Here is a 13,841-nt window from a genome sequence, read left to right as displayed (position 1 = left end):
ATCTAAGGTGCATATGTGTCAACTTGCCTCTTTACAAGAACCGGCACCCTTACTTTTGATCACATGTGCCATTTGTCCAACTATTATCGCAAACAAACGAATGTCATAGCGACGCGAGTTGAACTCTACTGATACCGCAAGAAACAAAACCCGTTATACGGGGCCTGGCGGTTGACCAAACTGAAGCCTGGTGCGATCTGGCAGTCGTGTGACAAGATGTGCCCACTAGGGCGACAAATAGCTTGCACGAGGTAGCGGAAGTGGCGGCGGCAAACACGCAGGCCCAGCGCTGAACTGACCGAGGCCAGGCAAAGCAGCCGCAGCTGCAGCCGCGACGACAACCACCACAAATCCAGCGTCAGAGTTATCTCTTTCCGTCTTATCCTTTCTGTTTTGTCCAGCACGAACATTCGGCGTGCCCTAAGCGGCGAGTTACCTGGAATGCTTGCTGCAAGAAAGGCCACATCGCTTCTGTGTGTCGTTCATCGACGATTACCTAGGATATGGAAATTGATGTAAATAGTGAGACTCCAATGCTCATGATTTCTCCCAAATTGTTTATCGAGTTAAGTAATTCGGTTCAAATGGCTCTGAGCACTATGGGACTCAACTGCTGTGGTTATCAGTCCCCTAGAACTTAGAACTACTTAAACCTAACTAACCTAAGGACATCACACACATCCATGCCCGAGGCAGGATTCGAACCTGCGACCGTAGCAGTCCCACGGTTCCGGACAGCGCGCCTAGAACCGCGAGACCACCGCGGCCGGCAAGTAATTCGGCTACAGGTCGATACAGGAGCTACAGCGACGTTAAAGAATTCTCAAACCTATGTGAGTTTAGGCTCTCCGCTGTTGACACTGGTCACGTGGAAGGCGGCCAGTTCTAGTAAACAGAACGTTGCGCTGTTGGGACAAATTACGGCATCTGTCTCTTACATGTCAGTGAGTCGCTCAGTCACAACTTCGGTGCTTGCTGATCCCAGTGTTGAGAACTTCTTCGGGATGGACGCATTTCAGGCGTTTGGATTTTCTGTCACCGACACCGTTCATCTTGCGTCCGATCAGGAACGTATTCCCAGTTGGAAACACTGTGTGAGGAGTTTTCAGAAGGTACATGGTGCGCAACGAATTTTTCCGATCATATTTCTTTCAAATCCACGCCTCAGCCTCGTTTTTGACGTGCACTTCCTATTCCTGTCGCCGTAAAAGATTAAATGAAAACGGAACTAACATACACTAATCTCTAGGGGTGGAGCAACTGTTGTGGCTAGTGAATGGTCGTCTCCGCTGGCTGTAGTTCGGAAACCGTAGGGGAAACTTCGCCTCTGTGGCGACTTCACTACTACTGTCAATGCACAGTCAATCGTTGATATGTATCCTCGGCCATGCCAGCAGGAACTGTTGGCGAAATTATCGGGTGGCCAGTACTTTCCAAAACTGATTTGTCTAAAGAGTATTTGCAGGTTCCTACGGACGAAGTATCTAAGCGAGTTCTGGTTCCTAATACTCCTTTTGATCTCTATCAATATTTGCGCCCTTCTTTTGGTGTGGTTTGCGCTCCTGCTATTTTCCAACCATTTTTAGAGCCTGTCCCGTGTTGAATTAATTGTCTGCATGATAATGTTGTCACGGGCTCCTCCAAGGCTTATCACTTGCAAATTTTCGCACATTGTTTTCTGTCTAGCAGTCCGCGAGCTTACGGTATAATCTCCCGAAATCTCAATTTTTTCAGCCTTCTCTTATTTATTTAGTGTTCGAGGTCTCGCGGGCTGAGTGTCGCTCTGTGCCAGAACACATCTCCGCTTTTACGTCTATGCCTCATCCCTCGTCCGTGAAGGAGCCTCAGGCCTTACTAGGGGTGACTGCCTACCACCATAAATTCCTGCTGAAGGCGGCCCGCCCGTTGCGTGCCTTGTTAAGAAAGAATGTACGTTTTTGCTGGAGCCTGGATTGAGAACGTGTTGCCGGCCGCGGTGGCCGTGCGGTTCTAGGCGCTGCAGTCCGGAACCGCGGGACTTCTACGGTCAAAGGTTCGAATCCTGCCTCGGGCATGGATGTGTGTGATGTCCTTAGGTTAGTTAGCTTTAATTAGTTCTAAATTCTAGGGGACTGATGACCTAAGATGTTAAGTCCCATAGTGCTCAGAGCCATTTGAACCATTTTTTTGAGAACGTGTTTTGCAAATAGTGAAATCCAAACTACTCTCGGCTCTTTGTGTAGCTACTTCTCTTCAGACCAACATATAGTTTTGGCGACTGACACCGCACAGTATGGCCCCATCGCTGTCCTAATGCACCGATATGCCAAGGGCTCTGAACGACCTGTTGCTTTTACCTCTAAATCTCTCACTGCGGCCCAGCAGCGTTACTCTCAGGCGGATAAAGAGGTTATTGCCATCATATATGCTCTCAAGAAATTTCAGGTTTTCTTGTATGGCTCCAAGTCTTACCTTATTACTAACCATAAACTCTTGGTTTCCCTGTTTAACCCTCGCACTCCCTTGCCTGACACGGTAGCACATCGTCTCCAATGCTCGGCGCTCTTCCGGTCTAGCTACAATTATGAAATCCATTTTCGACCCACGTCTAAACATCTCATGCGGACGCCTTGTCCCATCTTCCTTTGAGACCTGATCCCTTTGATCGTGAAGAACTACTTTGCTTTCATCTTGACACTGAAACGCAGGCCACGGTCGAGGGTTTCCCAAGCACGAGCACGGGCATAGGAGCTGCCATTGCCGCCAACCCCGTTCCCCACCGGGTAGTTCGGTTTGTTCAACAGGGCTGGCCAGATAAACCGCCGGATCAGGCTTCGAGCCCTTTGTGAAACTAATTTTCCTTACGACACTGCCTTTCTGTTGTCTACGGAAGGCCTGTCTTCCCGGGCATTCTCACTGCGTCACGGCACGTGGTTCTACGCCTACACCACCACGACCATTGAGGAGTTTCGCTCACTGAACTGTTACCTGGGCGACATGTTTTTTGGCCAGGGATTGATGGCGAAATTGCCCGTTTTTTCGCGGCTTGTGAGCAGTGTGCCCGACAACAACGCGTTCCCAGGGACTCTCTGTCCCCCTGGCCTGCCCTACGCCGGCCATGGGAACGCATTCACGTAGACGTTGCAGGTCCCTTCTTGAATTCCTGCTGGCTCTTGCTTGTGAATGCAATTTCCTGATTTCCTTACATTCTCCAGTGTGTGTCGACATCAACTGGGGTCGAAATTCGTATGCTTCTGAGGGTGTTTTCTATTGCGAGTTTGCCTTGCACCTCAGTTTCCGATAATGATCCAGTTAGTTTCTCACACTTCTCAACTATTTTGTTCTTGTCATGGCATTCGTCATGTTACGACTCTGCCATTCAATCCTCAATCAAATGGTGAGGCAGAATGACTAGTGCCTACATTCAAGACCCAAATGAAAAAGTCTGTTGTGGGTTCTTTTCCGGTCGACCCCTTTCTCAGTTTTCTGAGCACCTATCACTTCACGCCTATGGGGGAGCGGTGCTGCGCTGAGATGCTTCACGGCGGACAGCCATACATGTTCCTCCACCTTCTACCGCGATCAGGTTCGTCCAGCCGCTTCGCACCAGGGTCGCCAGTATGGGCGCGAGGTTTGGTCGCTGGCCCAAGTGGATAGTGGCTGCTGTTGTCTGCTGCCGGGGTTGCCGCCTGTGTGATGTCCGTATGGACGATGGGCTGGTTGCGTGCCACCTTGATCAATCGTGCACCCACTGTCACAGGAAGCTACCGGTTTCCATCACCGCGGCCTGCCCCACTGTCCTTTGCCTCGAGCCAGTCGTCGCCTGCTGTGGAGGCGCCGCCCTCCCACTGGCTGCCTCCTGCAGGTGTGGCATTCTGGGTTCCAGCTTCCCGGCGCCAAGCACCAGTCTGTCTCTGGCCTTGGGTCAGTTGCTGCAGCTTGGAGTTCTGGTCTGGCCGCCTCCACCGGCCCCCTGTCCATCGTATCAGCCATCGTCGCTGGTGGGTCCAGCCTTGCCTTCCCCCTCCCCCCCCCCCCCCAAACGCCGCCTCCGCACTGGGACCCGCCTGCTGATGACGACGTCGAGCTGGCGTTAGCACGCTGCTCTTCAGTGCTGTCGTCGGGCGCCACGTGGGCCCATCGATCTCGGGAGAGCCCGCGTTTCTGTGTGTTATGGTCTTTTGCTCCTGTGCCCGCCCGGCACATCGTCCAGCCCCCTCCGTCGGCACCAGCTGCCGCTGCTCCGGACTCGATGGATGTGTCTCTTGTCAAGCCGCCAGAGTCCCCTCCGTCACCTGAGCGTCCACTTCGCACGTGGGAGAGGTGTGCTATATCCTGCAACTAGTGCGTACGCGCCGAATGTGGTGTCGCCGGGCGTGCATGTTTGAATCGGCCGCGAATTGTATCAGCGCGGGACGGTCACTGGAGGCCGCTTGTGGGAGCCGTGCGCGCGACGATGTCTCCATCGCGCTGTCTGTTGGTGTTTCACACATATACTGCGTGATTAAAAAGTCAGTACAAATTTGAAAACTGAGTAAATCACAGAATAATGTAGATAGAGAGATACGAATTGACACACATGCATGGAATGACATGGGGTTTTATTAGAACCAAAAAAATACAAACGGTCAAAAAATGTCCGACAGATGGCGATTCATCTGATCAGAATTAGCATAACAAAGTAAGAAAAAGCAAAGATGATGTTCTTTAAAGGAAATGCTCAATATGTCCACCATCATTCCTCAACAATAGCTACAGTCGACGAATAATGTTGTGAACAGCACTGTAAAGCATGTCCGGAGTTATGGCGAGGCATTGGCGTCGGATGTTGTCTTTCAGCATCCCTAGAGATGTCGGTCGATCACGATACACTTGCGACTTCAGATAACCCCAAAGCCAATAATCGCACGGAGTAGCATAGTCTGGGGACTTGGGAGGCCAAGCAGGACGAAAGTGGTGGCTGAGCACACGATCATCACCAAACGACGCGCGCAAGAGATCTTTCACGCGTCTAGCAATAAGGTTTTTTTATTTTTTTTTCTAATAAAACCCCATGTCATTCCAAGCATGTGTGTCAATTTTGACCTCTTTATGTACATTATTCCGTGGTTTATTAAGTTTTCCAATTTGTACTGACTTTTTGATCACCCGGTATATGCGCGGAGCAACAGTAACTGGCTCCTCTTCTGTGTCTTTCCAAGGTGCCGTTCACATCAATATACTGTGTCCTGTTATGCGTGGACTCGCGGGAGTCTTCACTTAAAGCTTCCGGGTCGAGATGCCGTGGTCCATTCATAAGACTCTCCCCTGACGTTTCGCCTTCGAATGCGGAAGGCATCCTCCGAGGACAATCGGCGAACTGCAACGAGAGCGCGAATGATCGCCGTATATATAAGCCATCCAGAGGGCGCCGCTGAAACGAGCAATGGGGACAGAAACTCGCTGGGCTGGATACCGACGTCCTGGCGTGTGGCAGCTGGCCAGGCACTTCACCAGGAAGAAACATTACATTCCCACGTTACAAGGACCAGACGGCCCGGCCTACTCCGCGGCGGAAAAGGCAGAGCTTATGGCCACAACACTTGCAGCGTCCTTCATGCCGAATCTGGTTCCTTCAGACCCAGCATTCACACTTGAAACGGACCAGGAGGTTACACGACTTGTAGCCCAGCTCTCGCGCAACGAAATAAGACGTACTAGCACAAATGAAATCACATGGGCTATCAAGCACACCAACGCTAGAAAAGCCCCTGGGCCTGATGGCATTCAAAACCGTGTCCTCCAGGAGTTCACGGATAAAGCCGTAGAATACCTCACACACTTAACGAATGCCATCCTGACACACCAACACTTCCCTGACTTTTGGAAGGCGGCCAAGGTCCTGATGTTCAGGAAGCCAGGGAAAGACCACTCCCTCCCACAAAATTACCGACCCATCAGTCTGCTGTGTTCGTTCAGCAAGATTGTTGAGAAGGTAATACTAAAACGTATCACTAGGCATTGCATCGCCAACGACACCCTAAGACCGGAGCAATTCGGCTTTAGGAATCACCACTCGACAACACAACAACTCCTCCGCGTAGTCGAACATATAACACACGACTACAACATGAACAAAGCCCCAGGGGCCGTGTTCCTAGACATCGAAAAGGCTTTCGATCGTCTCTGGCACAACGGACTCATACGCAAACTAAGCGAAGCTGGTTTCCCGGACGGACTCATACGTCTCATACACTCATATCTCACGAACAGATGTTTCAACACTAACGTGCACGATAAACAATCAACACAACACGGTATCCAAGCTGGAGTTCCCCAAGGGAGCATCCTAGGGCCCATCTTGTTTAACCTGTACATTAATGACTTCCCAGCGACACAAAACACGACGTTAGCCGTCTACGCGGATGACACAGCCATCCTCGCGCAAGACTGGAAACCGTCGAACATCAATTCACGAATACAGACAGCACTCAGAACAGCTGAGCCTTGGTTGGAGCGATGGCGTATTAAAGTAAACGTCGACAAGTGCGAAGCAGTTCTGTTCACACGCAGACCGAAACTACTGCGCAAACACCAACACTGTAGACCAATAACACTACATACACGCCCAATACGTTTCCGAGAGAAAGTCAGGTACCTTGGTGTCTGGCTGGACCGGAAACTTACAATCGGGGACCACATCGAATACTTTGCCAACCGAGCGCACGCGAGGCTCAAACAGCTCTACCCAATGCTCAAAAGGGAAAGCACACTGAATAGGAGGGTGTCGAGGTCCTTATACATGACACTGATTAGACCTCTGATGACGTACGCAGCTCCCGTCTGGGGATATGCAGCTCCTACACGACTGCGCCGCCTGCAGATCATACAGAACAAGGTGCTACAAATCATTAGCAACGCTCCACGCTACACACGCACCGTGGATCTTCACCATGAATACCGCCTTGATACCCTCAAGGAAGTATTCAAAAAACACGCCACACGACTATACAGGAACTCGACACACTCGAACAATCCTTTCATCCTCATTCTGGGAAACTACGATCACAACCACAGGTGGAAGCACAAGCGGCCAAAGACACTGATAGCTAGGGCATAGCCACCTATGGTTAACTAACATACGCAAACAGCGACAAACGTCGGCAAGCCCCTGCATATCAGTAACACTGACTGGCAACTACCAGCTGCTATTAGTGCCGACCAACAGGCCACAGCAGGGACACCGACGAGCTCGCCCACAGACGCACAAACAATCTGCCAACATTCCCTCACACTGTGCCCCCGGTATATGACCTATCGGACACAAGATCGATAACAAACCTAACTGTTGCAGGTTGCTGACGCTGAACGAGGACTCTGTACCAGCACCCAGCGCCAGCCGCCGAGCAGCACAAACGCACAACGTCAAGGTATCGACATGCATGATACCCACTACTAACAAAGCCTATCCTTGCACAACCTATCGCAGGCAGCAAGACTGCTCTTACCGCCCGACCTAACTTTCGCAGAGGTTTTTTTCCCTTGGCTCTTGCCTTGGCACTTTTTTTCCTCTGCCCTTCAAACCGCTACCCTTCGTCAGATTTCGACCAATCTATCTCCAGATGAGCGCGTATTAATGGTTAATCCTAACCAGACGTACGCAAACATCGCAGTACCCACATCCTGCGACACCTCACTTTAGTGAATACTAACCCTTATGCAGAGATGGCAGTAGACCTTTTGTGTTGGCCATCATGCCGGTGTGGGCGTGGAGGGGCTCCACCTCTTATTAAAAAAAAAAAAAAAAAAAAAAAAAAAAACGCTGTCAATCACGTGATGTCGGCTGTGCTGTGATCTCTGATATTGCCAACTTTCTCAATTGAAATTAATCTATTGTCACGCTGTTGCTGCATTGTTGACGTCCATATCTTATCCAGCTTAATGCCTTCATCTTTTCTATTAAAATTATTGCAGTGTTTGGCAATCTCAATGGCCTCTCTGTACATTCGCGCATAATAATGCGACGTCTATAGGTCTATATAGGCACAAAAAAAAAGAAGCGTCAACACCCGTCTGGGTGAACATAAAAGGAACTGCCGCCTTGGAACATGTGTTTCAGGAAGATGATCATGAAATAAAGTTTAGTGAGACGACCGTCATAGCGAATTTTAATAGAAAAGATGAAGGCATTAAGCTGGATAATATATGGACGTCAACATTGCAGCAACAGCGTGACAATAGATTAATTTCAATTGAGAAAGTTGGCAGTATCAGAGATCATAGCACAGTCGACGTCACGTGATTGACAGCGGCGCCCTCTGGATGGCTTGTATATACGGCGCTCACTCGCGCTCTCGTTGCAGTTCGCCGCTTGTCCTCGGAGGATGCATTCCGCAGTGGAAGGCGAAACGTCAGGGGAGAGTCTTATGTATGGACCACGGCATCTCAGACCGTAAGTGTTAAGTGATGGCAACACCTGCCGTGAAAGCCTTCATTCTATGATCACGGGAGTCTATTTTCCATTGTATTTGAGAGCTTCGAGAAGCAAGCGATATTTGGTTTTACTGTGTACCCGTCTCACGTACTACACAGTTACAACAATTATGTCACAGAAAGCACAGCACTGGTTCACTGGCTTGTTGAATGAACAATTCTTCATCCAAGTACTCCTGCCGAAAGAGAATATGCACAGAAGCCATCGCCCGTACGTCTACGAGCGATAATGGCCTACATACGAGGTGTCAGCTTCATCACAGGTAAATGCGATTATACGAATATCCCTACACCAGACTGACCTGTACCTACTTTACTACAAAGAGAGACCCAATCAGTCACTAGCGTTTCAAAATGGTTCAAATGACTCTGAGCACTATGGGACTTAACTTCTAAGGTTATTAGTCCCCTAGAACTTAGAACTACTTAATCCTAACTAACTTAAGGACATCACACACATCCATGCCCGAGGCAGGATTCGAACCTGCCACCGTAGCGATCGCATGGTTTCAGACTGTAGCGCCTACAACCGCTCGACCACCCCGGCCGGCCACTAGCGTTTCGATGCATCATTTCTTGAGAGAGCTGTGCGTCAATACTTACCGTGAGTCATTAGCCTAAGCGACTAGTTCCAACATGCATCTTTCTGTGCCCGTTGTAATATCAGTGACCTGTTATGATGGTAGTAGATAATAGAGGAGCTCGTGAATCAAGCCTGCCCTCTGTAACCCCCAATTTTTTTCTTCAACATTGACTGACTGGTCGTAGGCACTGCCACCTCTGTATCGTTTGATACGAACCAAACCCGCATCTGCCTCATGCTAACCACGACAGTTTACCTTAGCGGTGACGATTCCCCCGGATTATGGGTACTTACGCTCTGGCGCTTGTGGAAACTCGTGCCTGCACGATTTTCTGAATGCAGCGTTTCATTCGATCTGCCCACGATGAAACGTGATATGATCTCGTGACTTCGTCGCCTTGTGGGTGATTATCGCTGTAGCGATCAGATCACGTTCTGGCAAGATCAACGCAGTTACCACGTTAAACTGTTATATTTGTCGAAGCAGCAGAGGTCCTGTTTTAGTAACGTGACAGGTACAACTATTTAGGTTGCCTGTCACTGTAAATTCTAAAGAACCGAAACCAATAAACCATTTTATATTTTTTTTTATCTCTGAACATACGTCGAAATACGTTAAAAACTAGGTGCTAAACTTTCGAAATGATATTTTTTTTACAAAAGTAGGATGTATGTTATGTTGAATGGTGCTCTCTGTATAATTATTCTGTTACGGTATCAAGTTACGAGTCAAAACCATACCACCAATATACTCACACTCTGTCTCACTGTTGTCGAAGTTACGTTTTCAAACATGCTTACAAGTACAAATAAGGGGAACATTTCAATGAAAGCGTGAATAAATGAGGAAACCGCGGCACTGTCACACTGAAATATCATAGGAATTTTATTCTAACCGGAAAAAATAACAAGAAAAAGATAAATGAGGGGATGATTCCCGGCGGGGTCAGAGATTTTCTCTGCCTCGTGATGGCTGGGTGTTGTGTGCTGTCCTTAGGTTAGTTAGGTTTAAGTAGTTCTAAGTTCTAGGGGACTTATGACCACAGCAGTTGAGTCCCATAGTGCTCAGAGCCATTTGAACCATTTGAACCAAATGAGGGGATGTACGGAAACTGCAGAATTAGAGCAGTTTTTCCAATACGGATTTCGGGAAACATATGTGAATAAATTTGTGGAGCATCCGCATCCTATCTCGATACAAAGAGCGAGTAAAGCGAAGTCTTAGAACACTAAAAGCCATTTATCGACCTAGAAAAGAATGTAACGAGTTTAATGTCCTATTAACGATGAGGCCATTAGAGGCGGGTCACAGTATCCGAAGGAGCAAGAATGGTGTAGGACATAAGCTTTGCCTTATCCTAAGGAAAGATCCGTGCAGTCCCTTAAATAATTTATGGAAACCCCGGAACACACATATACAAGACTGATACTAATTAAGTAAGTAACTTTAAAAATTATTGTAGCTGAGAAGATTCAGAATATAGTGTAGTTTAGTTTAACTTTGAAAATATTAGTGATGATGTCTCACAGTCTGCATTTACGTTCTAGTTATTCACTAATTTCATATTCTAGAGATAATGAAGTACAACCAAAGTCAGTATTCATAGACCAACTTTCCCCGTTTTCATTATCATTTTTAATCCTGAGGGACGTACTGCTGATGGTTACGACTCTCTCTCCCTCTTGGCACCATTAAAGCTTAGTAACTAATAAGAGAGATTTCTGCTGAGCCTTTGACATTTACATCCCCACTCACGAAACTGACATTCTTGCGTGCCTAGGTTATTGCTAAACTTGCTATGCCGCGCCGAGTGGCCGCGCGGTTAGAGGCGCCGTGTCACTGATTGCGCGGCCCCTCCCGCCGGAGGTTCGAGTCCTGTCTCGGACATGGGTGTCTGTGTTGTCCTTAGCATAAGTTAGTTTAAGTAGTGTAAGTCTATGGACCGATGACCTCCGCAGTTTGTTATGTTTAAAAGAACACCTTTATCCTAATACAAAAATGACATGACTGATCATGGATATTTTCTTTCTATCATAAGATGAGTGGAAACTTAATGTAAACAGTATGGCTATCATCACAATGTTATGGAAGCGGAATTGTCACAGTAGATAACGCAGACTTGTGTAAGGTGTTCGACCAGTGATGCTGGTCTGATGAATAGTGGCGCTGATCTGGTGGCGAATGGAGAGTGATTGCGCTGGCCTGGTGGCAAACTGACGAATGTTGTGGTGTTAGTGATGGGCAGTTCTGATCTAACTGCTCACACAGAGCTGATGGCGTATCAGTGTCCTGTGCTATGGAGGCGTGTGGTTTTCTGTGACACTGGCGTTCAGAAAGTGTTTGTGTCGTTAGTATTGACTTGATTTTACGTTTGGAAACTGCTGTTGGACTCGTTGACCAGAAATGTTGATGGCAATTATGCTGTTGACTGCCTGCCAGGATGGCTGATGGAATTGAACTTACATGACTGATATTGACAGCTGGTAAATGTAGCCCGATTTCAGGCTGATTGTAGGTGATATGCCGATGTTATGTTATTGTCTTGCATGATGTGCTAACATGATGTTGACAACTGTCAGAGATATTACAGTATCAGAACGGCTACTGGCAATGATGGAATGGTGCTTTCTTTCAGCTTGGACTCACAAGCCTGAGTGAATATTCTGAACTTTCCCATTCGAGAAAAAAATCGGAAATATGCTGATGATGCTGTTTTGATGTTGGGTTGGTGACTGGAGTCAATGACATTTTAATTTTGAGTATGTGAATGGTGATAACGCCATTTTGATGCTATGGTGGATGATGATGCTATTTTGGTGTCGAGTTGGTGACTGGTGATGATGCTGTTTTGGTTTTGAGTTGGTGACTGGTGATGTTGTCATTTTGATGCTGGATTAATGACTGATGACCGTATCATTTTGATGCTGGATTGGTTATGGGTGGCCATACCACTCTGATGTTAGATTGGTGGCTGGTGATCATACCATTTTGATACTGGATTGGTAGATGGTGACCATATCATTTTTATATTGAACTAATTGCTGGTGATCGCATTTTGATGGTGGGTTGGTGGTTAGTGGTGATACTACTTTGATGACTGGTTACTGGCTGGGGTCATACTATTTTGATGTTGCTTTGGGGACTGGTGACCGTACCATTTTGATGATATATTCGTAGTGGTACCCATACCATTTTGATCCTAGGTTGGAGGCTGGTGACTAATTTTGACGTTGGACTGGTGCTTGGTGACAATACCATTCAGATGCTGGATTGGTATAAGGTAGCCACACAATTTGAATGCTGGGGTTGGTGGTTGGTAAAACATATAGTTTTCATGCCGGGCTGGCGACTGGTGGTGATGCGCTTGGACTCACTGTGGCTGTGGCGCCAGGGGTCCTCGAGCGGCAGGTTTCCGTTGCGGTGGTGGATGATGATGCTATTGTGGTGTCGAGTCACTGACTGGTGATGATGCTGTTTTGATTTTGAGTTAGTGACTGGTGATGTTGTCATTTTGATGCTGGATTGGTTATGGGTGGCCATACCAGTCTGATATTAGATTGGTGGCTGGTGATCATACCATTTTGATGTTGGATTGGTGGAAGGTGACCATACCATTTTTATACTGGATTGATTGCTGGTTATCACATTTTGATGTTGGGGTGGTGGTTGGTGATGATATTATTTTGATGACTGGTTGCTGGCTGGGGTCATACTACTTTGATGTTGCTTTGGTGACTGGTGACCGTACCATTTTGATGATATATTGGTAATGGTACCCATACCATTTTGATCCTGGGTTGGAGGCTGGTGACTATATAGTTTTGACGTTGGACTGGTGTTTGGCGACAATACCATTGTGGTGCTTGATTGGTATCAGGTAGCGACACAATTTTAATGCTGGGATTGGTGATTGGTAAACCGTACAGTTTTGACGCCGGGCTGGCGACTGGACTCACCGAGGCTGTAGCGCCAGAGGTCCTTGAGCGGCAGATTGCCGTTGCGGCCGCCCAGCAGGTAGACGTGGGCGCCCAGCAGCGTGGCGCTGTGCTTGGCGCGGGACGCGGGCGCCGAGCCGTCAGCCGCCGCCGTCACCGCGCTCCACATGCCTCCTGCAGCGACAGCAACCAACACAACTCGTCTCAGACACAGCCGCAGTCCCATCGTGTACAAGCGCAAGACGCTGCTTAGCAAAATACACTACTGGTCATTAAAATTGCTACAACACGAAGATGACGTGCTACAGACGCGAAATTTAACCGACAGGAAGAAGATGCTGTGATATGCAAATGATTTTTTTCAGAGCATTCACACAAGGTTGGCGCCGGTGGCGGCACTTACAACGTGCTGACATGAGGAAAGTTTCCAACCGATTTCTCATACACAAACGGCAGTTGACCGGCGTTGCCTGGTGAAACGTTGTTGTGATGCCTCGTGTAAGGAGGAAAAATGCGTACCATCACGTTTCCGACTTTGATAAAGGTCGGATTGTAGCCTAACGGGATTGCGGCTTATCGTATCGCGACATTGCTGCTCGCGTTGGTCGAGATCCAATGACTGTTAGCAGAATATGGAATCGGTGGGTTCAGGAAGGTAATACGGAACGCCGTGCTGGATCCCAACGCCTCGTATTACAAGCAGTCGAGATGACAGGCATCTTATCCGCATGGCTGTACAGATCGTGCAGCCACGTCTCGATCCCTGAGTCGACAGATGGGGATGTTTGCAAGACAACAACCATCTGCACGAACAGTTCGACGACGTTTGCAGCAGCTTGGACTATCAGCTCGGAGACCGTGGCTGCGGTTA

General features: G+C 48.2%; 1 protein-coding gene across 1 annotated transcript in view; it reads right to left on the bottom strand.

The window, feature by feature from the left end:
- Positions 1 to 13,841, bottom strand: part of LOC126252759 (uncharacterized) — a 358,940-nt gene that overhangs the window by 113,861 nt on the left and 231,238 nt on the right. The window contains exon 2 of the mRNA XM_049953681.1: positions 12,992 to 13,144. Coding sequence (XP_049809638.1) covers positions 12,992 to 13,139 — 148 coding nt within the window. The 5' untranslated portion in view covers positions 13,140 to 13,144. The remainder of the gene's footprint in view (positions 1 to 12,991; positions 13,145 to 13,841) is intronic.

The sequence above is a fragment of the Schistocerca nitens genome, chromosome 4 (assembly GCF_023898315.1).
Source record: "Schistocerca nitens isolate TAMUIC-IGC-003100 chromosome 4, iqSchNite1.1, whole genome shotgun sequence".
NCBI classification, from domain to species: Eukaryota; Metazoa; Arthropoda; class Insecta; order Orthoptera; family Acrididae; genus Schistocerca; species Schistocerca nitens.
Note: the sequence above shows the minus strand (reverse complement) of the source record. Positions and strands in the feature narration are given on the sequence as shown.